At 45.7% G+C, this 25,683-nt stretch overlaps 1 protein-coding gene across 1 annotated transcript in view; it reads right to left on the bottom strand.

Annotated features, from left to right (window-relative positions):
* Positions 1 to 8,638: 8,638 nt before the first annotated feature.
* The window catches only part of IPO11 (importin 11), a 140,431-nt gene continuing 123,386 nt past the window's right edge, over positions 8,639 to 25,683 (bottom strand). The window contains exon 30 of the mRNA XM_040977596.1: positions 8,639 to 9,921. Within this exon, the coding sequence (XP_040833530.1) occupies positions 9,757 to 9,921 (165 nt within the window). The 3' untranslated portion in view covers positions 8,639 to 9,756. The remainder of the gene's footprint in view (positions 9,922 to 25,683) is intronic.

The raw sequence follows: 25,683 nt of genomic DNA, 5'->3' as shown, positions 1-25,683 counted from the left end.
CATATGCCAAAAAATGTATTTCTCAGTTCTGGAAGTCCAAGTTCAGGTCTCAACCGACTTGGCATCTAGTGACCACTGGCTTCTTCATGGGGGGGTGGGGTCTTCTCGTTCTGTCTGGCCGTGGTAGGAGTTGGTCTGCTCTTGGGGTTTTACATGAAGCCATGGAGGAGGCCTCTGCCCCTTCGCCTAGCCCCCTCCCAAGACCCCCTTCCTAACACCAGCTCCTTGTAGACTGCCGTGACATCCCACACACAGACAGGGGTGGGACACATTCATGTTACAGCATCCATTATGCTGACCATAAAAACTGTTGCCAGGCCCGGTGCAGTAGCCTAGTGGCTAAAGTCCTTGCCTTGCATGCCCTGGGATCCCATATGGGTGCCAGTTCTAATCCTGGCAACCCTGCTTCCCAATGCTACTCCCTGTTTGTGGCCTTGGAAAGCAGTTGAGGACAGCCCAAAGCCTTGGGGCCTGTGGGGGAGACCAGGATGAGGCTCCAGACTCCTGGCTTCAGATTGGCACAGCTCCAGCACTGTAACCACTTGGGGAGTGAATCAGCAGAGAGAAGATCTTCCTCTCTGTCTTTCCTCCTCTCTGTATATCTGACTTGCACAAATTAAAAAAAAAAAAAAAAACAAAAAACTATATTGCCCTATTGCTGATATTTCTAATGTTCAAATGGCAAAAAATACTCAATGCTAAACAAAAGGTAAGGTCAGAAGAAGCACCCCTTGATGCTAAATGAAAGTCAGAGGGGATGGGCACGTGGGTGGCATGGCACATAGGCAGCATGTGGGGTGCCTCTGTCAAGGGCATCTCTGCCATCCAAAACAGCCCACATCAAAAGCATAATTAACACCTTCAGTATGTTACTATTGTTAGATGACGGCCACCGACCGCCTGCCCGCTGGTGGAATAATATCAGCAAGTTGTTCAGAGTTGAGATGGAAGCTTTATTGGAAAATCCGCTCCTGGGCCCCCTTCGCGCAGAGGGGAAGGAAGAGGGAAGCGAAAAGGGCATCTGAGATACGTGTGGAGGAGTTTTATACCCATCTAGACACGTGGGAAGGCAAAGGGGCTGTCTGTGCCCCAACTATGCAAGGAATGTCCATTCAGGTATGCCATTGGTCAACTAGAATCCCGCCAGGTAGGTGACGTAACTGGCTCCTGTGGTCCCTCCTCCTGTTCCAGGCTGGGCCTAGGAGATGTCAGGGCAGGGCAGACCAGCCCCTAGTCTCCAGTGCCCTGGGCAGCCATCAACTATTTCACCCAATAATTCTGTTTCTAATAATGTTAAGGGAACATTAAGAGATGAAGGCAAGCATTTATGCACAATTTATGTTTATCAGGATATATGTTGAAACAGGTAATAGTTAAATTGTGACACATTCTTATAATTAGTTCTTATGCAGATGTCAAAAATACACTGTGGGCCTGGCGCAATGGCTCAGTGGCTAAAATCTTCTCCGTGTCCACATTAGGATCCCATACGGGTGTCAGTTCATGACCCGGCTGCTCCATTTCCCATCCAGCTCCCTGCTTGTAGCCTGGGGAAGCAGGCGAGGATGGCTCAAAGCCTTGGGACCCTGTACCTGCGTGGAAGACCTGGAAGAAGCTCCTGGCTTCAGATCAGCTCAGCTCTGGCTACTGCAGCCACTTGGGGAATGAATTAGCAGATGGAAGATCTTTCTCGTGTGTTTTCTTCTCTCTGTAAATATACCTTTCCAATAAAAAAAAATAAGTGAATCTTCAAAAAACATACACTCTAAAAAAACATGAAAGTAGGGCAGGCACTGTGGCAGAGCAGGTGACACTGCCCCTTACGATGCCTACAGAGTACCAGGGATGAAGTCCCGCCTCTCCTTCCCACCCAGCTTCCTGCTGACACAGTGGGGAAACAGTGAGTAATGGGCCAAAGGCTTGGCATCTCCACCACTAAGTATCTGGGGGCTTTAATCCTCAGCCCTGGCTTCAGCTTGGCCTGGCTCTGGCTGATGTGGACATCTGGGGAGTAAACCAGTTCATTGCAGCTAATTCTGCCTCTCTCTTTCTTCGCCTCTACCCTCACCCATCCCCAGGCTTTTGCTGTTTTTCAAATAAATAAAATGCACTTTTAAAAAAGAACATCTAAGTAACATGGGAAATTATTAAAAATAACATTCTGTGAAAAAAAAAAAAAGCCAGCACACTAATAAAAGGGCACTAGTGTGGTCCTAACTTGGTATGCTTTTATGTCCATAGTGCAGAAAAGGAAAATACAGCAAGATAGTAAATGCTTATCTTTGAGTCCTAAGATTATTTATTTCCACATATTTCATTGTGTGGTCAATTTTTCCCCATGAGCATGTATAGCTTTTATAATGGGAAAAAAAAAAAGCCGCATGCTATTAAAAAGCAATTGACCATATAATTTGCTCAGAAGGCTTTTCTTGCTGTATGTTTTTCAACTGCCATTTCAAAAGTATTTGAGAAACACAAAATGTCCTGAGTAATTTTCCTGTTGCTGATGCTTGGTAGGCACTGGATTTCCATTTCTTTTTAAAGGACTTGTTTATTACAAAGAGTGACAGAGACTCTTCCATCCACCAGTTCACTCCCTAAATGGCCTCAGCAACAAAGGATGATGGAGGCCAAAGCCAGGAACCAGGAACTCTGAGTTTCCCACTTCCGGGGCAAGCATTTCAGCCCTTGGGCCATCTTCTGATCCAGGGACAGGATCAGAAGTACAGCAGATGGGACCCAACAGTTCTCTGAAAGGGAATGTCCATGTTGATACAGATACCTGTGTCACTGGCAGTGGCTTAATCCACACACAGCGCTACTCCTAACTTTGGATTTCTTGCTTCAGCTCCAACATATAATAAGCCATTAATAGCTTTTTTTCTAAGTTACATCATTGAGGGGTGAATGTTGGTGGAACAGCAGGTTAAGTTACCCTTTGGGATTTTAGTACTGGAGTTCTTGGGATCGAGTCCCACCTCTGCTGGTGAACTAACTTCCCTCTAATGTGCCTGGTAGGCAGCAGTACCTGGTCTCCTTCCATCCAGGTGGAAGACCCAGATGACTTCCTGGCTCCTGGTTTTAGACTGGCCCAGTCCTGGATGTTTCAGGCATTTGGAGACATAAACTAGAGGCCTGAAGATAGCTTTATCTTATCAAATGAGAACAAGCACTTATAGATATAAAAGCTCCAAGTCCCCTGGAGCAGGTGTGAAGGGCCTAGCATGGTGGGCCTCATCTGTGAAATGACATGCCTAGAACAGATCCCAAATCCCTTTATGCCTAAAAAATAACCTAAGAGGAAGTCAATGAATTAAGAACATGACCTTCTTCCTTTAGTCAAAGTGATAGCTACAAAGAAGAGCTTTCTGGGAGATTTGTGGGAGTGTTTTAAAATGACCGTGATAGGGCCCGGCGCGGTGGCGCAAGTGGTTAAGGTCCTAACCTTGCATGCCCGGGATCCCATATGGGCGCCAGTTCTATCCCGGCAGCCCCGCTTCCCTTCCAGCTCCCTGCCTGTGGCCGGGAAAGCAGTCGAGGAAAGCCCAAAGCTTTGGGACCCGGGCACCCCGTGGGGAGACAGGGAAGAGGCTCTGGCTTCGGATTCGGCATAGTATCGACCGTAGCGCTCACTTGGGGAGTGAATCATCGGACGGAAGATCTTCCTCTCTGTCTCTCCTCTCTGTATATCCGCCTTTCCAATGAAAAAATAATAAAAAATAAGTCTTTAAAATGACCGTAATTGGTAAGTTGACTTTCCTGACCTTAAACTGCCTTCAGAATGGAAGCAGAATCCCCAGCACAGAACACTGGACTTGCTCCCCTGCTTCAGCACTGTCCAGAGCTCCATGCTGTTAGTAGAGACACAGCGGAAAGCCACACCTGGCACCCATCTCCCTGCCAGGGACAGCACCGGACATGCTCCCCCAAACAGTCCAGGCTACCGCCTCAGAGCTTACACTCATTCTGCAATGACCTTCAGGTCTGGTGACAGCCTCAGCTGCCATGGCTGGCTGGCATGCACTTTAGCGCCCAATTCCTGCAGGCCAAATGGTCTGTTCTTCTGGATGATTCCTTAGGTTGTTGCAGTGTTCATTTAAAAAAAAAGAAAAGAAAAACAAGTCACTGTTGGGGTAGCTGAGTACTGCCCTGTGGATAAGACCTGCCCCTCAGACTTGACCAGGAACTTTAGCCATCAGTGTGTGCCTTGCGCTGGTGCAGACCAAATAGGACACCTGCACTGGTTAGCGTGTGCAGGAGTCAAGCCTGCAGGAGTCAAGCCTGCAGGCAAAGTTTCTTCAGGGACTCCCCAACTAGACCCATTGCACTCAGCCCCCAGCCACAGGAAAAATCACAGGATGTGTGGTCCTACCTTGGAGTACATGTATCAGGACTGGGCCTGCTCAGCTGTGATGCCTGTGCAGTGGACAGCATGCCCAGATGCACATGGAGGACATGACGGCCAGCTCATCTAGGCCAGCAGGAGGGGATGGGGGGGTGGGGGGGACATTCAACTGGCCTCATACCAGGCTGGAGAGATCGAGCTGGTTGGACAGTTCTCCTGGCCAAGCTTTGCAGCATGTTCCTGGGTCTGTGGATGCACTAAAGTGAACTTTGTCAACACCAGATCTTGGAAACATTTTCTCAACCCTGGAGCAGTGAAGCCAACAACTTCTCAGAACTATCAAAACCACTCCAGTAATACCCTCAGACCACTTATCCCTGCACTGGGGTCCCTAAGGTGTCATCAAATGATCGCCATCCCCCGCCCCCATCCCTGAGTGCTGAAGTGGTTTGATAGCAAGGAGTGGCCTCCTCTCCTCCCTACCCTGGGGACATAGGAGAAAAAAAATCCACCCCACCCACCTTCCTCCATATTTGATCTTCCCCATCCTAATCAGAGGCCCACATGGGTGTGCATCCCTAACTGTGTAAACAATATTAAAAAGTAAAGAAGAAAATTTAAAAATAAAGACCTGCCCCTTTGGAAATGAGATGTTCATCTTTGCTCAGGTTCAAACTAGTGAGAAGACCCAGGAAGATACTCACAGGTCGGTCTGCACACAGTCCCAGCTTCAGAGCCTGCTGCTCCCACTTCCTGGGACAGCAACTCTGGCAAACATGACGGCAGTGGGCGGCCTGTGGCACACATGAAAACCATGCAGAGATGCTCCTCCTGGGCTAGGAACCCATCTCACAATGACAGGCATCCTCTATTGGTCCCTCCTGGGAAATTTAAAGGAGCATGAAGAGAGGTGCTTGGCTTGGAAGAAAAAAGGGTTTGGATCGCCACCAGACACATTCCCTCCTAGATAGGACAGTTCCTCACAGCACTCTTAGTTAAACAGATTCTAAGAGACAGGCCCCAAGGACTTGTATGAGGCATCAGCTGGAATCAAGAGCAAACTGCTGCTTGCTAAGGATCTTCAGCTATTCACAATGCTAAGAAAAAAATCCAAGAGAAAATGAAGTCATCTGCTTTCAGTTTGGAGTTGCATGCAGGTGTCCTGAAATACGAAGGATAGAATGGCCCAAAAGTGAAAACAGAGATGGCCTGCGACGATGGCCGTATGGGCACTAAAGCTCCACTTAGACAGTAGTGTGGCACCATGGGTGAGGGCAAGCTTCACCACGGAGTTGTCTTCCAGTGTGGAGGGACACCAGCTTCTGACTTGGGGCTGTTTGGAGCAGAATGCAACTTCTTCATAAATGAGGGTTTTAAGTGGCGCTTTGAGCAGAAGCCACAGGTCCACCAAGGTCCCAAAGGCAGACCATCCTGTTGTCAAGGGGCCTTCCTACCTCCCATCGTGCTGAATACAATGCAGGAACATGCTGTAGTGCAGCCTGTCCTGGCTTTTCAAGCTCTCACTAAAATGATGGCTAGGTACCAGCAGCTATGTATTTGTGCAGCAGTTTCCAGTCCAATAAGGACAGTTGGTCTCCATCCTCAGGGGTGTGAAATCCAGCCTAGATGGTCCTTCACAAAGAAAGGGAGAGGAACACAGATATCTTGGCCGATGACCCCTGGCCTTGCCAATAAAGGAGTTGCAGCAGACTGCAATTCCACGGACTGGCCCTGGTTCACTGCTGAATTCCCAAGTTAACATCAAATTGCAGAACTTCTGCAAATGGACAGGCAAGTTGGTGGGGTCAGAGTTTTGCCTTGGATGAAGTTCTTGGATGTCTTCAGGACTGTCACATTCCTGTTGAGACTTACCCACGTGATTCGGAGGCTCAGTGCTCTCTACTCAGGCACAGTGGCATCCTTAAACCACCTGAGTGTGTGCTCCCTGCTGTGACGTCTCAGCAGTACAGTCCCATGGCCAAAACATCTATTTGGAGTATGAGGACATAATCAGACAATTCCACAGGAAGGGATTTCATGTATATTCTCTCCACAAACTCTCAAGTTGAGGGCTGACTTTCAATATCTGGCAGTTGGGGAGCTCTGCCACACAGCAAGCCCCCAAGCAGCAACAGGGTCCCACTAACGTGCCAGCCCCATTTCAGGATGTACTCTGTTCTAGGCAAGAGGCCCCATAAGGACATTCCACAAGGCAACTGCATAGATTCTCCAAAAAAGCCAATGGCAATGGCAAGGGAGTATACCAGCTTTAAAAACTAAGCAGCTAAATACAATGTATACACATGCAATGCATCCTGGGTCAAACAGCAAGTGGGCATCTTGGAGGTGGGTGGCGAACTGGAATATGGGTTACTGCATTCCTGTTTGTTTTGTTTGGTGTCTAACGGGTCTGTGGCTGTGTGGTGGAGACGAGTTCCAACACCCATGGTGTCTGTAGTGTACTCTCAAATGGTTCAGTAGAAACAGACATCTACTATACACGTGTGCATATCTGTAACACACCTATTTAAATTAAAAGTAGCAAATATCAAGTTTGGTAAGTTTAGATGAAGAATATGTAGGGATTCATTATACTATTCCTTTAATGCTTCTAGACTTTTTTTTTTTTTTTTGAGGGCAAAGAAAACTAGATGTTCCTAACGTACACTTTGTTTTCACTAGCTTTACATTTCCTCTCACTAGGGAGCCGCAAGGCTTGTAGCCTCCTACTAACAAGGCTTCAGCTTTCATCCACGGAAACAGGAAGGAGTTGTGAGGCTGCAGAGATGTCCCATTGCCAAGCACTCACCGACAGGCTGTACATTACATAGCCTCCTGCGTGGGCAGTCGCCCAGTCCACTGCGGTGCCACTTCCTTCTGGGGCATCTCACCATCATTGCCCAACAGCAGCTTCCAAATGCTAAAGGAATCACATAGTTGTGGTACGGGAGCTCCTTCCCCCGCAGGCCTGCCACTGCTGTGAGAGCACTTGCACTGGCACACCTTGTATTGCTGCTGGATTGCAAGCCTTCCTGAGGGTCGGTGCCCTACTTCGTTCTCAGAACACTGACACAGGGGTGGGAGGCTCGACCTGGGTAACTCCACAACTACTGGTTGGAGAAAGAACTGGGTACAATAAAGACCTAAAGTGGGGCCCGGCGCAGTGGCGCAAGTGGTTAAAGGTCCTCGCCTTGCACGTCCGGGATCCCATATGGGCGCCGGTTCTAATCCCAGCAGCCCCGCTTCCCTTCCAGCTCCCTGCCTGTGGCCTGGGAAAGCAGTCGAGGACGGCCCAAAGCTTTGGGACCCTGCACCCGCGTGGGAGACCCCGAAGAGGCTCCTGGCTTCGGATCGGCATAGTATCGGCCCGTTGCGCTCATTTCGGGAGTGAATCATCGGACGGAAGATCTTCCTCTCTGTCTCTCCTCTCTGTATATCTGCCTTTCCAATAAAAAAAAAAAAAAAAAAGACCTAAAGTGTATTTTTTCCCCATGAGAAACTGTACAAATGGGTATTTTAGCATGTAATGGTGTGGCTTCTCTCATTTGACTAAGAAGTGCGACAGGGAAGAAGGACTAACTTAAAATAAATCAAACGTACCACTGATTACGTGGGTGTCTGTCATAGGGCTAAAATAAGGCTCTGTAACAAATAAAAGGGAAATACTCAAAGAATAGAAGAATCAACATGCTGGGTCAGGAGCCATAATTCAATAAAAAGCCTGGTTCAATTGTCAGCCCGAAATTTAGTGTGTTTGCTGTAAAGCTGTCATAATGAAAAAAAAAAAATCTGAGAATTAATTAGTCTTAATTGAGCATCTACAAATGTAAGATATATGACTTACTTTTCTGAGCTGTTTACAAGTCCCATTTTAACCTGTGAGTTTATACAAACTGAATCAATTCTCTATGACATAAGTTATTTACTTGCTCATTTATGTGCAAGCTAGCTACGTCAGTGATATTTGCTATGGCACTATAGTGAAATCTGTCAGGAATGGGAAAGGGATTTTATAATCCCTGAAAATCTGGAAACAGAATTTCTGATAACATGAATAGGAAAGATGTTTCTAACACAGTCAACAGAAACTGTTCTTAGACTCAGTCTTAAGGCCTGAGTAATAGTGAAGGTACATTACATTAGTATTAAATAAGGGACACTACGAGGGTAACCAGGATTTGCTACCTTGTAGTTCTGCCACCAAATGGCACAGAACCAAATTTCCCTTCGTTTTTCACAGAGAAATCTTTATGAATTTGTGTGTGTGCAATAAAAACAATCAGACCAATCAAAGGTGAGATATCTTTGGAAAATTTAATTTGGACCATATTTTCTTTTTCTTTTTGCTGAAAACATCAAACACTCCTACATTTGGGGTTCCACAGCTTACAAAGGGGCAGTGGGTTTCCCACAGTCACATACTGTACCCAACTTTCTATCGAAAGATAAAAGACACTTTTCCACCTTGCTTTTGAGTATTTCCTAAAAAAAAAAAAAAATGCTTTAAATGTTCCTTACAATAGATGGCAAGTAGAACAAAGTAAGGCTTGATGTTGCCCTTTTCCCTGTTTGGGTACGGCGAGCAGTCAGGAAGACCAGTTGGGCCAGTGCTGGCACCCTGGGAGTGGCGCAGGGTCCTCCGAGGTGCACTGAGGAACCTGAGGTGATGGCAAAGGCGGAACCCGCATGGCGAAGGGAGGACGGGGAGTTGCGGTCCTCTGGGTTTACAGGGCCATGCGTGTCCTGCTGGGTCCTGCAGGACCACACGCTCACTCCTGTGGGCCTTACCATGCTCATTACTGACTCTATTTGTTGAAAATAATTCCTGTACCGAGCGACTAGAACGAAAATAAAAAAATTCATCTGATAAAAACATGTTCTCTATGATGGGTGAAAACCACTGTCTGCAGGATAACCTCAGGAATGTGTGCTTGTCACTATCCACACAGCTTTGCCTGGTGCACACATTTCTCTAACTGCATCGCCAACACAGCTTGTCATTTTTGCAAACTTGTAGTTTCCTTAAGCTTAAAAGCAGAACAAGGCAGCCAGATGGAACTAGTGTCGGTTGCAGGCTGACATTTCAGACACTGACCTCCACCTCCTCCCGTGTTACAGAGTGTGTGAACACAAGGTCATCAGGCAGCTTCTTCTCGCAACTGGAAACTAAAGTTTACCTCTAGCAAACATACGCCCCCTTCATAAATATAAAATTAAACTCTTCTGAGGAATAGGTGTGTGATTTTAGTTATGCACGATTTATATTTATTCTTTATATTTTGTAATAAAAAAAAGACCCTGTGGTCTTCGTCTCCTTATTATTTCATTTCAGCAGGTTCTCACATCGAGCCAGCAGGCTAGGTCAATCAGCATTGGGCAAGAAGTGGGAGGCAGCCGTGTGTGGTGTGCTCCTAGAATCCCTGCAGGAACTCCTGTAGTTGGGTGACAATCTCCGTGTCCACCGTCTCCATGAGCGACTGGAAGCCTTGTTCTCCCAGTAACTCCTGCTGGGCCTTGAGCTTCTCGTAGGTGAACTGCTGCAGTGACACTGTGTGCACAGGGTCCTTCAGGGCCAGCTGGGGGACAGAGAGAGGGAAGTGTGTCAGACACGCAGGATGAGCTCTTTCCACACAACACTTGGCAAGGTTTGTCGACATCTCTTCCCCACAACAAAACTGCCTGCCTCCCTTCTTGTAAGGGGTTCTCAAACAGTCAGTCCAGCCATCTGGCCAAAGCAAGGGCACTCAATCGGTGTGAGGTCAGGGCCTCTGAACGGGCACCGTGAACTGTTTCTCAGGAGCAGAGGATGCCTTTCCTCGGAGGCCTAGGAAGCAGAGCCTCTGGCCCAGGGCCCTACAGGGAGATGGGGCGCTGCATGCAGCTCGGGGCACCCTCAGGCCTGGGGACCCACCTGCTGCCTGCCCCCAACAGTTACGCATCTTAAACCATCCATATCCCACCTAGTTGGGAAACAAAAATGGACACATTCAAAACCAAATGAAATGCAATTTTAAAAAATCGTCTCCTCCCCCATTGAGACATATGGAAAATGAGAGAAATATAATTTAAAATACTCTATTTCCACTCCCTTCAAGATACAATTAACAACAAAATATTTTAGCCCTGTAAGCTATCCCATGCCCACTGCCTGCACGCATACATACATATAAATACCCAATTAGTACTGCTCTTTGCATTTATACAATCACAAAAAAAAATGTAAGACTTCTAAATGTGTAGCCATGCTGTTTTCCATCACAGGCTTGTTAAAGTGAAAGCAGGATAAACATAACTTTGTGATTTTGCTGAACAGTGTCTCACTAAGAGCTTTCCGTGGCACCAAGCATACAGTCTTGCCCACAGAATGCAGACATTCCTAGGATATGCATGTGTGCGTGGCGGAAGAATTACTAAATAAGCAGGCACAGACAATGCTATCACTCCTGGTATATGCCAATTTGCTTTCCCTAAGGTTTGCAGTAATTGAGAAAGTATAAATGCTGTCATATTCTAATGCTGTTGTTACCACTGGTCTTATTGTTCCAATGTTTTATCATTTAAGAATTGAAAACACTAACCAATACTGCTGAAAGCCAATACTGCTGAAAGCCACATTTATTTCATTGTCAACAAAACTGAACACCTGCAAGGCTTTACTATGCTGGAGTTTTCACTGTGTCCATTATGCTCATGTGGAAATCTTTTTCTCTTACTGAGACTAAACTTTGTTTCAGGTAGATGAAGCAGATGAACTGCAATCCCTTGCATTGTCTGAGCGATCCTGCCAAGTACTTGGGTCCCTACCAACTCTGACACCCGGATGGGGCTTTAGCTTGGGCCAGCCCTGGCTGTGGCAGCCATTTGAGGATGCAAGATTTTTCTGCCTTCCTTTGAAATAAATAACACATCTGCAAAAAAAAACAAACAAACAAACAAAAAAACACAAATGGAAAATGCCACAGAGGCAGAGACAGACAGTCCCTACACAGACAAGTCCAAGGCAAAGACAGCTTCAGTTCTCATTTCCCCCAAAGGCAACAACATGGCCATCAACACCAGGAAGAACCCTGCACACTGCCCGTGTCCACAGGCCCACAAAATGCCCAGGAAGTGAAGGGTGAGCTTTAAAAATATTTGTCCTTTTAAGCAAGATGCAACAATGCTCAACGTTGTTCTAAGCAGCAGATCGCTACGGAGGATGTGTACTTCATGGATGAACTATAACCTAAAGCTGCTGCTCTCCTATTGGTGAAAAGCAGGGAGCTTACAAGGGTTATTCACAACTGCTGAGATGAGTAACGATGGACCTTCAGTGCCACTTTAACTGCGCACCTGTGAACATCTCGGGACTTTAACTGCTACAGACACTGCGCCCCGAGATGGGGTGGACACGGCATCAGTACTACATAACATAAGAAATGCAGTGAGCAGTGAGCTAAATGTCATCTCAGGAAAGACGGCCGTGCAGGGAAGACGTACGAATCCTCACCTTGCACACCGCAAAACAGCTCTTCAAGAAACACATCTGTTAGCAAATAAATGTCTCTTTGGATAGGTTCTTTTTTCTTTTTTCCAGACACTTTCCACAAAGCCTGCAACTTTGCTATAAAAGTAGTTTATTAATTCTGAAAGATTTTTCTTAGTGAATTCCTAAACACAAGACTATTTGGAAAAAAGTGTGGAAAATAGAATTGAAAAGTAAAAGACAACAATCTTTTGAAATCCATGCTGTCTTTTCATAACACACACTGTCCATGAACTTTCTGAAGATGTTTCTCATGCCATCAGTAAATGAAGCTAGTAATAGCTCTTCTTTTCTAGTCTGAAGGCCTTCTTAGCATTCCTGCTGACTGCACAGGCTAGAGCCTCTAGAACTACAATAAAGAGGCAAGAATAGAGATATACCTTCCTTTTTCCCAGTCTTTGAAAGTACTAAGTCTTTCATAACTATGCTTTCTTTTTTTTTTAACATACACAGTACCCCCAGCTGTGGGTATGGCCTAGGTTGCACGTACCCAGACAAGTGGTACTCTGCTGGGAGAAAAGCAGCTAATAGGCGGCGGGCATCCTGAGCCCAGTTAATTCCAAATCTGCGTTAACCGTACCAGTGTGCCAGCATAGTCACTTAGCCTATTCTATTTTTTTTTTTTAATTTCTAAAGGCATATTGTGAGGCGGGGTATTGCCAGATCCGTGAACCCAAGAGGCAGGGGATCCAGGGAGTCCTGGGTCACCTGGCCTGGGTTCTTAGGCCTGCTTGCATGGTGGGTACCAGGTGAGTGAGAACTGGGGGTGGGGCAGGTCTGGATCCTTAGGTCTGTCTGTACAGTGGGTGACAGGTCCATTGAGTCTTGGAGGCAGGGGCCCAGTGGGGCCCAAGCAGCCTGGCTGATCCTTAGGGACACCAGTATGGTAGGTGCAGGGCTATGAGACCTGGGGGGGTGGGGTGGGGTCTATGGGACCTGGGTCAGGTGACCCAAGTCCTCAGGCCTGCATGGTGAGTGCCAGGTCCGTGAGTCACGGGAGAGGGGCCCTGGTGGGGCCTGGGTCGGGTGACCCAAGTCCTTAGGCCTGCATGGTGGGTGCCAGGTCCATGAGCCATGGGAGAGGGGGCCTGGTGGGGCCTGGGTTGGGTGACTCGGGACGCCCTCCTCAGTGGCAAAAGGGCAGCAGACGGTGTGTATTGGGGCCTGCCGTCTGCTGCTCCACATTGGGGACCCTGGATTGGTGTCAGGTGGCCATTCTCCATCCCTGGGTGCAGAGGCAGCTGGGAGGCTGTGTGTGGCTTCTCCTCTTTCTCCCCTCTTCCCCAGATACATATAGGAAGAAGAAAAAGAAATTTGGAGGCAACAGTCTCACCCACTTTCCCCTAACCCTCGATCCTTCCCACCTTGATCAATTATGTAAACATCAAAAACGAAAATTAAATATATATATATATGTGTATGTGTGTGTGTGTGTGTGTACATATACAGTAGCCTGCGAGATACCTGCATGAGGAGGTTTCTATCTACTCCAGCATGCTGTGCAGTTATTAAAACAATCCTACAATCTTGGGGTCAACCCCCTTGGTCAAGTTGTCCAATTTTTTTATGTGCTGCAGGACTGTTTGCCAGTACTCTGTGAGGATTTGCACATCTATGTTTAGGAGGCCTCTTGTTCTTTACTTTCCCTTTTTTGCATAATCTTTGTGGCATACAGTGATATCAGCATCACAGAATGAAAAACGTTTTCAGCTTCCCTTATTTTCTGGAAAAATTGCAAACTACTGATATTCACTAAACATTAGGTTAAAATGCATCAGTGAAGTACTGTATATATGAGTTTTTCTTTGTGGCAAGTTCTTTTTATTACTAATTCAATTTTGATCATTTTAATACTCTATTGAGATTTTTCACTTCCTCTTGAGCTGGTTTCAGCATGTCAGGCACTTTGAAAACCTCTTATATTTCCAGCTTTTCATGAAAATAAATTACACAAATTTACCACTTGGGATGCACTACAAATCTTCTTAAACTTCTAGTGTATTCCTTTTAAACTTGTTAAACTCTTCTAAGAGCTAACATTTAAGTTATTCTAATATTAAAAATTACTTAGCCACTCAACACATACATCATCTTTACATAAGGATAGCATCATGGACTGAACTGTGGGTCACTCTCCCCTCAAAATTTGTTTCTTCAAGTCCAAATTCCCTGCTGTAATTATATTTGGAGATAACAGCTTTAAAGGAGGTAACTGACAGCACAGTCCTTAGCCCTAATCCAGTAGAACTCGTGTCTCAAGAAGAAGAAAGAGGAGGGTGGAGGGCTGACACACTGGTTTACATTCCCACCGAGTGTCTGGGTTTGAGTCTTGAATCATCGGCTTCCAAGTTTAATCCTTGGTTAACGTATACCCTGGGAGGTAGCAGGCAACAGCTCAAGTACTGGGATCCTTGCTACCCATGCAGGACGCTCTAAGCTCTGGGCCCCTGGCTTTGGCTTGGCCCAACCCTTGCCATCGCAGGTATTTGGAAAGTAGAAAAGTGAGTGTAAGATCTCCTTCCCCTGTTACCTTCCACATAAAATAAATGAATAAATATTAAGAAGAACAGAAACGGCCTATGAGGCTGTAACAAGAAGGTAGCCATTAGCAAGTTCAGGAGAGGCCTCAGGAGCAAACCACCAAACACCCTGACCTTGAAGCTCCAGTCTTCAGAACCGTATACACATAGGACCAAGAGATACCGCGCCTGCTCTTCCAACCCACTGTATTACATTCGGAGTTGTCTAATGTTTTTAAGATAGTTCCATCATCTGAGAGAAACAATAAACCTTCTTTGTCACTAAGTATTCACCGCTGTTACTTCCAGTTCCATTTCGCCAACTTTTTTTGGTATGGTATTTTCTTTCATTCACCTCCGGATTATTTTTTGAAAGATTTATATTTATTTTTATTAGAAAGACAGATATACAGAGAGGAGGAGAGAAAGGAAGATCTTCCGTCCAATGGTTCACTCCCCAAGCAGCCATTGAACTGAGCTGATCTGAAGCCAGGAATCAGGAGCCTCTTCCAGATCTCCCACATGGGTGCAGGGTCCCAAAGCTTCAGGTTGTCCTTAAACGCGTTTCCAGGCCACAGGCAGGGAGGTGGATGGGAAGTGTGCCGCCAGGATTAGAACCAGTGCTCATATGGGATCCCAGCGCATTCAATACCTGTGATACTAGAAGTGATGTTTTTGGTAAACAGACAGGGCTGGGGTCTGCCGAGTTCCTTTCACTCCTTTTAATCTTTCCTTGAATGCACGCCTGTGTCAGGTCAACAGTAAAATTTATGTAGGTTTCTAAGCATGGTGTGTTTACATATGGCTGTTAACAACTTGGAGGTAACATGGATGCCTGATCAGGGGCTGATTCTTTCATTGATAACCTGTTTCAATTACTGACTGCTGACAAACAACTACTCCTGTTTAACCCGGTGGTCAGGTGGTATAACATAGTAACCACTCGTCACTGTCCACAGATTCTGTAGATCAAAAACTGGTACAGAGAGGATGACATGCACTCTTTCTGTACCATGAACTGGAGAGTTTTATTTGGGAAGATGTAAAGGCCGGCGGTGACTCAACTTCTCTGAGAGCTAAAATCATCCGACAGGTCATTCATCCAGTCATGAGACCAGCACTTCAAGCTGGCGGTCACCTGAGACCACAGTTAAGGCAATGAGAAACTGTTACTAGAGAGCTGGGCGGGAGCTTGTCCTCACAAGCTCCACTGGAAAGTAATACAGTGTCAGCAAGCTTCACCAGCCAAGAGGGAGGGAACACAGGCCCAAGTAGTCAACGGGCAAGGGTCTCAAATTTACACTCTGCGAGAACAGCTGTGAGCAGGAGGTATGATGATGGTGTCTCTTCGCGGACAAATATCTGCCACAGCGCTCTCACTTAAAACCAAAAACAAAATAGAATATCCAACAGAAAAACAGGTAATGGACATGAACAAGCTTTTCAAAGGACTACAAATTAGCAACCTTTTTTAAAGAAAAATTACCTGTTTAGTGAAACGTGTGGCACTATCTTACCTTTTCACAAGTTTCTGTTTTGCTTCACTTAAAGGGAGACAGCTTGGGACCAGCACCGTGGCTTAACAGGTTAAGCTGCCACCTACAAGGCCAGCATCCATATGGGAGCCATTTCAAGTCTTGACTGTCCCACTTCTGATTCAGCTGCCTGTAAATGTGCATGGCAAAGCAGCAGAACACACAGACCAGGCTCTTGGGTACCTGCCACCCAGGCGGAAGACCTGGAAGAAGTTCCTAGCTCCTGACCACCCAGGTTTTGGCTGCTGCATCCATTTGTCGAGTGAACCAGTGGATGGAAGACCAGTTCCCTCCCTCCCCTGCAACTCTGAACTTCAAATAAATAAACAGATCCTGACAGAGTGCTGGATTCCTGCATCTGTCCATGCATTTACTCTGTGTGCATGGCTACTCCTGGTCAGGTAAGCAGCTGCTGAGGGAAGGAATATTATAAAACCCTTGCAGATCACTGTGGAGACTCTTCTCTGAAGCTGTACTAAAACCCACAAACAGCTTCTTATTTGGGGCCCTGGGCATGTGTGGCGGAAACCAGGAGGGAACTGCTAGCTTCTTGCTTTAGTCTGGCCCAAGTCTGTTACAGTCATTTGAGGGTGAACCTGTGCATGAAGATCAATCTCTGATTTCCTCCCCTTTCAAGTTAATAAGTCTTAAAAAAAAAAAAAAAAAAAAAGGAAAAAAGGCAAAAGCATTAGTGTTCAATACATTCTATCAAATGAGGCTCTATTCTCCAGCCACAAACTTGATGATTCTATTTATACTGGCTCAACAGCATATTGCCAACACTTCCCAATGAACAGTGCCAAGTTACTGAGTTTTTCATGATTAATGTTTTCAGTAATAATTCAAATACATAAGGAGAAAAGGTAACAGGGCCTGTTTTGCAATACTCTGGAACAACCCTAATTTCAGCAGGCAATTAATCTGAAATCTGACCTCCAAACTACAACTTTAGAGCTCACTGCTCTGCACAGTTCTGAAGGAATTCCCAGGAGAAGGCTCTTTTCGGGTCTTTTGATCACTACTGCACAGCCTACCGTGAAGGACCTTGACCTCTCTGACCACCAATGATGTTTTGATCAACATTTCAGCTCTCTCACAGGAACAACTGCTGTCTCAGGAGGATGCCTGGCTACGAATTTGTGTCTTTGCTGCATCTCAGCTGGAATATTTAAATTCATTATTTCCTGTCCTTTATGACTGTCTTAATGTCACTTGCAACTTTGTACAATCAACAACATGTTTCTAAGTATATTAAAGGTTTAACATTGATTTCAGGGTTGTACTTACAATTGTACTTATAATTATATTTTTTAATGTACAATTCTGAAATAATTCCATGTTTTGTATAGTCAAAGTTATGTTCTCTCCAATAGCCCTTTATATTCAAATGTCTTAAAAATCATCTAGCAATTAAGACAACAATTCATTTTTGGTAGAACAGTGACTCAGACTGAAGAAGAAGGTCGAATCTGAGCACAACATAAGTAAAGGCAAGTAAATTCTTCCAATTTTTAAGAAATGAGCATGATAACAAACTAATGGTAATACATATTTTAAAGTGTATGTGTTTGTATTACTGATTCAAAATAAACATTAGCCAAGGAAATATTGATTATAAAGATTAATACTTTACAAATGACATGTGTTCAGATATGTAAAAACAGTCATTTTAAAGACACTGCTCTGATACTGTGTAGAAGCCAAGAAAGCAGCTGTACAGCCCACACAGCTGAGCTGGGGAGGATGACCTGGTGTCTGACTAAGAGTGGACACAGAACTGCCTCTATGAAGTGCTGGTCTGGACCCAAGATGGTATCCATGGGGTAAGGAGGCTCCTGCTCTCCTAAGCCACGCCAAGGCTTTGAAGGCCAAACAGGCAGTGCTAAAGTATGTCCATGGCTACAAAAAAAAAAAAGATCCACACACATCCGTGTTCCAGCAGCCCAGGAAGCTACACCCCAGAGTCAGCACAAACATTCCAGAAAGAGCATTCCCAAGAAAACAAATTTGAGTACTGCACCATTATCAAGCTCCCTGACCACCGAGGACTGCAAAGACAGAAAACTCATTGTGGATGTCGAGTCAGAAGCACCGAACCAGACACTGTGAGTTCTAAGGTGCTGGTCCAGGCAAGGTCCATCACTGATCAAGTCTGCTGGAGCCAAGGTGTCATGTGTCTGAATGGCTACTCATTGAGACACTGTGCAGGCTGCCGACAATATCACTGAATTGAGTCTACCAGACTAATTCTAAACTCAAGTTTTTCACCATAAAAAAATTGGTTATTAAAGAAAAAAATTGGTTATTAATTAGTGAAAACAGATGTGAGGTATAAGTGACAACATACTAAATGACAATCATGGATAAAAATTTATGGAATTCTACTGTTTACTGAATGAGAGGCAATGATTTGTAGTCAACTATTTTTCAAACTGTTACTGAACTTTACAACTTATAAACATGCCTAAGAGGCAGAAGAAAAAATTTTACCCATTTACCATAGTTTTATCAGATACCATTAAAAATATTAGAACAAGCAGTTTGGAAGCACCCAGTTTTCTTATTAACATATGAGCTTCAGAGTATTACTGGCTTTTTCCTATCTATAAACTTTACAAAGATTATCATATTTCAAAGCTGAAGAAAAAATAGTGACACTAAAAATAAAAAATAAAAACAAGAAATTTTTAAGCAGTTGGAAAGTCTAGTGACCTGAACCTGAATTGCTTTTTGGCAGGGCAAAAAGCATCCTTCCTTAGCAGAATACAGAGGATTTTCAGAAAGGCATGGGAAACGTCTGGCATGCTTGACATGTTACTCATGATCTGCTCTCCTCCAGCAAAGCAGGTACTGAAACATAGACTGCGTGCTGCAAGGACAACACTGGACACTAGGACAACACTGGCACTCAGAAGGCGCATTCATTGTCACTAACAAAGCTTTGGGACAAAGCAACTATTCTTTCTCCTCCAAGTAAAAATTTCATTTTAAAATGAAACACCCTGTCCTACTAAATTGTTCTTTTAAAGTAATGACTCATAACACCCCGGGAATCAATTCCTCTTTCCCTATGAAATTACAAGGTTGCCTCTAGATATTTCTCAGAAAAGCAATGTTAAGAGCATTTACAGCACAAAATGATATAATCATTGAGAAACAAACATAATCTATACTTCAATCTACACTTGAAGAGACAAGTGAAAATATTCTTTCTTATAATTATTGAAAAACCAGCACAATAAGATTTACTGAAAGTTACAATGGCAGCTTCAATACAAACCTTTGTATGTATGTTGAACATATACCTAAAACCAATGCAATGGAAATGCTAGTAGACATAATAATATCAATCCACAGAAAATAGCTGCCATGATAAATGACTTCAAATAAAACTTATTATTTAAAAAATGAATAATTCTATATAAAATTGAATCAATAATGGTAAAATAGCTCTCAAGATTCAAGATCACAAAACTGAATCAAGGAAGTCTAAATTTCATTTGTAAACCTATGTGCTTACACTGAACCTTTAGAGAGTACTTCACTTACTTTGAAAACACAATGAAAATTACTGTATGATTCTGAAGATTACACACAGAATATAAAACAGATCTGTGTAGAGTGATTTACTAAAGACAGATCAGACTGACAATGTATATAAAAAAGTTGCCGACTGGGACAGGTGTTTGCCACATGGGTCTGAGTCCCAGTTTCACTCCTAATCCCAGTCCCTTACTGGCATGCGCTATGGGGGTAGCAGGCGGCTGTTCGGGAACTTGAGTCCCTAATGAGGGCGTTACAGATGGAGCTCTGGGCTCTAATTCAGGCCTGGTTCAGCCCCAGCTGATGCAGGCATCTGGGGAGCCAGCCAGCGCATGACAGTCTCTTTCCTTCCGCATTCCAAACAAATTAATTTTAAAAAAATTAAGTGGAAGTCTGAATAACCATTATTCATTCACAAGTCAATTCTTGTGAAGGAAAACAGTTTCACATTTATTGGTTGTGCCACAAATACAAATATTCAATACTTGAAAAAGTGGGGTTCGAGTGGGACAAAGACTGTTAGGTTCTACCAAGAGTCCATCGTTGATGCGGGCAGGGAGGTAGCTGGCAACAGGCAACAGAGGTTGCCAGCAACTCCCTGCAGCCCTGCTGGCCCCGCAGCACATCTGCACTGACTAAATACTCCATCGTGCCTCTTCCACGTACTGTCCAAATCCCCTCTTCCGTTCAGCACAAAGCTGAAACTCCTGTCTTGTGGCTTAGAATCAGTGTCATCTGAAAACATTCAACATGGCAATGTGCTGTACCTCTGTAGTGGTCTCTAAGCTCATCATAAAACACTGTAATAAAATAACCACAGACAGCACTCGTATTCCCATCATGCACTCGAAACAAAAAAAAAAAGTTGTTTTAAAGGGGTATGGGAACGGCGGTAATCAAGTCCTTCGGCAAACTCCACTCATCTTGGGTATTCAATTAGGCCCCAAGCCAGAGAGCACCTCTCTCATTTCGGATCTTCTTGAAGGAATGGCCTTGAGCTCTGGAATACCTCTCTCTCTCTTCAGCACGCCCCACAGCTTCCTGGATGTGCACTTTGACTTGGCAGACCATAAATCTTACTTCTTGGCTGACTTTACCAACATCTCATCTTTGAATTTCTTCTTGCTTTAAAGAACCCAGATACAACCACTCCACATCTTCACTGTGAGTGAGGAAAATACACTGCCATGTGTTTAAGGCACCACATTCCTCTCTTACTTCCAGAGGAACACACATTAAAGTTACCCTCACAAATACCATGTATTGTGGAAAGAATGGAATGGTATTAAGTGCCAAAAAAAAAAATTTCAACTTGAAGGTCCTAAGAAATCTGCTACTCCAATGTTCTCATGTCAAAAGAGCTCTAGAATGGGAAGGTAACTTTCACAACAGTGCAAACATCCCTAGGATTCAGGTGAGACTCCTTGCATCTACTACTTGCTCCTATCCTAGCTGCTAGCATAAAATTAAAGTAAACGAATTAAATTCAAACAGCTTTAATGAAATGAAAGCTGTGAGAGCAGCGCAGTCCTAGCAATACCAAGGATAATCCCTGGAGACTTAATGTGAGATAATTTAAGGAATGACTATCATTACTAGACTAAATTACCACACTCAGTACTTACATAGCATCAACTAGGTACCCAGTATCACCCTGTAGTCTATTTATTCTACCTGCGAGGGGGTTATAATTGCTGCCCTTATTCTGTAAATAGGGAATAAAGTACTGTACAATGGAGTTAGTAAGTGGTTAAAAATGACTGGAAGAGATTCTAAAAGAAAAGGGAAAGGCTGGCACCATGGCTCAACAGCCAAATCCCCCACCTTCAAATGCTTGCAACTCATATGGGCGCCTGTTTGTGTCCCAGCTGTACCACTTCCCCAACAGCTCCCCGTTTATGGCTTGGGAAGCAGTGGAGGATGGCCCAAAGCCCTGGGACCCTTCACCAGGGTGGGAGACCCAGAAAAAGCTTCTGCCTTCAGATCTACCCAATGCAGCCACTTGGGGAGTAAACCAGCAGATGGAAGATCTTTCTCCCTTGTCTCTCCTTCTCTCTAGAAATCTACTTTTCCAGTAGAAATAAATACTCAAAACTAAATAAATAAGTAGGAAAATAAGTTAATATTTTATATTACTCCAATATTTTTATTAATGAGGAATATGAAATATTTGCAATGACAATACAAATAGTCAGTATAGTTTAGATGTTAAGATTTATTTACACATTTATTTCCTTTTTTTCTTATCAGACTGCCATAATGAGAATTAATGGCTGGTGAAATGAAAGCCTATCAAAAGGCCTATGAGAAAAGTTCATTGTGAAGAACTATTTTAAAACGTGGATGCAAGCAATTCCAGCAGAATTCAAAATGGAAGAATAAGCATTTCAGTGAGCCTGAGGCACACATGTTTTTCTATTAATAAAAGAGTAAGCCATCTGCTCTACTAAGATAGGCAATCATTATTTCAGATTAAAAGTGACCCTCAACTTCCTGTATAAAAACACAGCTCAGCAGAGTCCAGGTAAGTCTGGGAAGAGGTACGGATGTTTGAATCCCCAGCCACGGCTGTTGCTGGGGAAATCTGCATCAGGCCAGGCTTCCTGCTGGAAACCTAGCTCCCCGGTCCAATGCTGCCAGGCGGTGCACAAATGCTGAGCTTCAGGGCGGCCAGAGTGCCAACCAGTGCTGGTCTTCACCCGCTGGCTACCTGGCTACGAGCACTGGGGTGTTGGGAATTACTGTTTAGCAACATCCATGGATAAGGCAACCTCACATGTAGGTGAGGAATGAATTATGAGGGACTCCCAACAAGAGGGCCACTGTACTTGCAGGTAAGCAATGGGACAGACCCGGGGATTCAGAGGGGAGAGACCTGAAGATCTTTATGGCTCAGACTGATGCACCAGCCCACAGGGAAGTCCAGAGTTGGGCTTGTTAGCATGGAACATTGTGGACCACCACACGCCAGTCCACGTGAAAGCTAAGCTGGAGGCAGGTCTAGCAAGGCTAGACCCCAGTACCTGACTGCATGTCAGAAGAGGGGATGAGTCATATTAGGCAGGGCCATGACACTAACCAGCATGCGAGAAACCCAGGTCTGGGGGTAGATTCTGTGGGGGATATGTGGGCCCAAACTTGTGGAAATACAAGTCCTGCTGGTTAGCTCAAGAGTTGGGGTGGTGATGGGCTGAGCTAGGTGTGACCATGGAACCTGCCAACACCCATAGGTACAGGAATCAAGAACAGTCTGGGTAGGTCCATGCCACAGCACATGCATGAGGATCCAAAAATTGAATGTGGTGTAGGCTGGGAGACAACACTCAACAGCTTATACAAGGCCAAGATGGATGGGCAAACTATGCAAGACAAGGGACTATAACCCGCTGGCATGCGTGAGATCTGGGTCTGGGAGTGGTCCAAGTGAGGGAACTTGGGTAACTCCCCTAGTTAGTCATAGCTCCCACTGGTGAACACGTGGTCCTGGCCTGTGAAGTGGGACAAGTTGGGAAAGATAGCTCAAACTGTTGGCTAACGTGTCAGTTGGTTTTGGAAGGGGGCGGACCGGGCAGGACAGAGCAAACCTTAGCTCACTGGCAAGTGCAGAAATCAGGCTGGAGCACAAGTCACGCTGGACTAGGTTGCCACACCTATAGGTTTGCTTCAGCCAAGAATGGGAGCAGACTAAGCAGGGCCAGGTACCAGCACCCACTAGTCAGAGTTGGGACTAGGGGCAGGCCTGGTCAGGCCAGGTTACAGCATCCAAAGGCAAAAGCCAACACAGGGGAGGGACTATGCCAAGCTGGGTCAGAGCAACCACTGGCACACGCAAGATCTATGGCTGGGAACAGACCTGGTGGGGGAACAAATGGGACACTGTGGCTGGGTTGTGGTTCCCATTGGTAAGTGCAAAGGCTGGAGTGGGGGCTGCATTCAGGTCTGGATATAGTTGCAGTCTCCCTTGGCACAAGTGTGGATTGGGACTGGGGGGCACCACACTGGGCCAGATTCCAGCACCCACTGGTGTAAGACAGGCTAGGCTAGGTCTTTGCCCCTGCTGACTCATGTGTGGGCTCTGTCTGGGTGTACAACAGGCTTGGCTAAATTGAAGCATCCAACAGTAAGAACTGGAATGGGCTAAAGGCTGGTCAGGAAAGGCCACTGTTTCTGCCAGGACAGAAGGTGGACTACGTAGGGCTGGCCCATGGACCCACCAATGAGCGCAAGATCTAGCACTGGGAGAAGGTCTGATGGAGGACCTTGGGAAACTCCTCTGTTGGGACACAGCCCCTGCAGGTGAGCACAAAAACCATGACACGGAACAGCCCAGACCAGGCCAGGTAATGGTACCCACAGGCACACATTTGGCATGGGATGGGGGCAAACCAGGCTGGGCCACTTTATATCACCCGCTGGCAAATCCAAGCACCGGAATGGAGTGTGGGTCGGGCTGGGTTTGGCTACAACACAAATCAGTTCACATAAGGGCCATTACTGGATGTGGGCTGGGCTGGGCTGGGCTAGGCTGTAGCCTCCATCAGTGTCAGTTGGAATTGGGGGTTGGCCAGACCAGACCAGCTACAGCAGCCACTGGCAAATGCAGAGGTGAGGTGGGCCATGCCAGACTGGGCCGCAGCACCTAACCAGCACAAATGAGACCCAGGCAGCAAAGGGGTAAACCTGGTAGGAGAGCTGTGCGGGGCTCCCCTGCTGGATCGTCACTCCCACTGGTGAGCGTGAGAGCTGGGATGGAGGCAGGCCAGGCAGGGCTATAATACTGGTTGAGTTCATGTCACCTGGATCAGCAAAAAGCCAGGCTGGGTTGATTGCTCCTATTGGTGCATGGATAAGCCAGAGTGGGTGTGGGTTGGTTGGGTTTTGCCATAGCATCAGCTGGCAGGTGTTGGCACTGGGGGCTCATTCTGTCAAGTTAAACTGCAGAACCACCTGGAGAGTGCAAGATCTGGGAGTGGGAGTGGGCCCAGTGGGGAAATAGTAAGTACTTCCCTCTTGGGTTGCCACTTTTAATGGTGAGCATGAGAATCAGGACTGAGGCAGGCATGGCTAGACAGACAGTAGCATCTGCTGGCACATGTGTGGGCTGGATAGTGGGGCAGGTTGGGTTGAATTAGGCTTCAATGTCCACCGACATGTATGAGAGTTGAATGGGACATGGGACAGACTGGACCAGTCAGCTGTACATACTGGCAAGCACAGGAACCAGTGCAGGGGGTGGATCTGATAGGGGTTATTGCAGGTCGTTCCAACTAGGTTGCAGCTCCCACTGGTTTGCATGAGGGCTGAGTGTGTGGTAAGCAGGATTGGGCTGGGCTGCAATAAACATTGGTTTGTGTAGAAGACAGGGTTAGAGACAGAACTGACCTGGCAAGTGCAACCATCAACATGCATATAACTGATTGAGGCGAAGGACCCTGTGTTGGGCAAGCAGACACAAGAACCTGGTCTGGGGTCACCTCAGATGAAGTTTCTTTGGGGATGCCCCAAGTTGGATTCAGAACCCTAACCATGGAGTGAATTGCAGGTTCCATGGTCCAACTGTGGAGTGTATGAATCAAAGCTGGGCTTCCTCAGTGGCTTAGATGGAGCAGTGGACAGTATATCCAGGTGCATATGGAGGACATGGAAGTCCACTGAAGTCTGCTGAGTACACCTGGTATCAGAACAGAGGACGGAGGACAGAACAAATGGATCAACTGCCCCAGCCAAGTGTTGGCAGTGAATATCTGGCAAATAGAGACTCTAAAGTGGACTACATTAACCAGTTGATTCTGGAGAGATTTCATCATGCTTGGAGAGGCGAGGTTGGCAATAATTCAAAACTGTTAAACTATCAAACCTCTTGAGCAGGACCGTCGGAGCATGCCCCAAATCAGGACCTGAGGTGGTGTTGGGTGGCTGTTCTCCATCCCAGGGAACTGAGACGGTTGGGAGGCTGGATGTGGCTTCTCTCCTTGTCTTCCCCTCCCCCCATATGCAGGAAGGAACAAAAAAGAATGCGGGAATAATGGTCTCATCTACCTTCCTGTAGCCCTTGACCCTTATCACCCTAACCAACTATGCAAAATCATCAAAAATAAACATAATTATCATTAAAACACAGACAAACAAACAAAAAACCAACTCACAGCTCCCCTGTCTCAGCATGCACTCGTCTCCATCAGGGATGGATGAGTAGGTGCATGGACAAACAGATCA

This window comes from Ochotona curzoniae, unplaced genomic scaffold, assembly GCF_017591425.1.
Source record: "Ochotona curzoniae isolate NIBS_2020 unplaced genomic scaffold, NIBS_Ocur_1.0 contig_2754, whole genome shotgun sequence".
In the NCBI taxonomy this organism is placed as follows: domain Eukaryota; kingdom Metazoa; phylum Chordata; class Mammalia; order Lagomorpha; family Ochotonidae; genus Ochotona; species Ochotona curzoniae.
The sequence above is the reverse complement of the archived record's forward strand: the minus strand, read 5'-3'. Positions and strand labels throughout refer to the sequence as shown.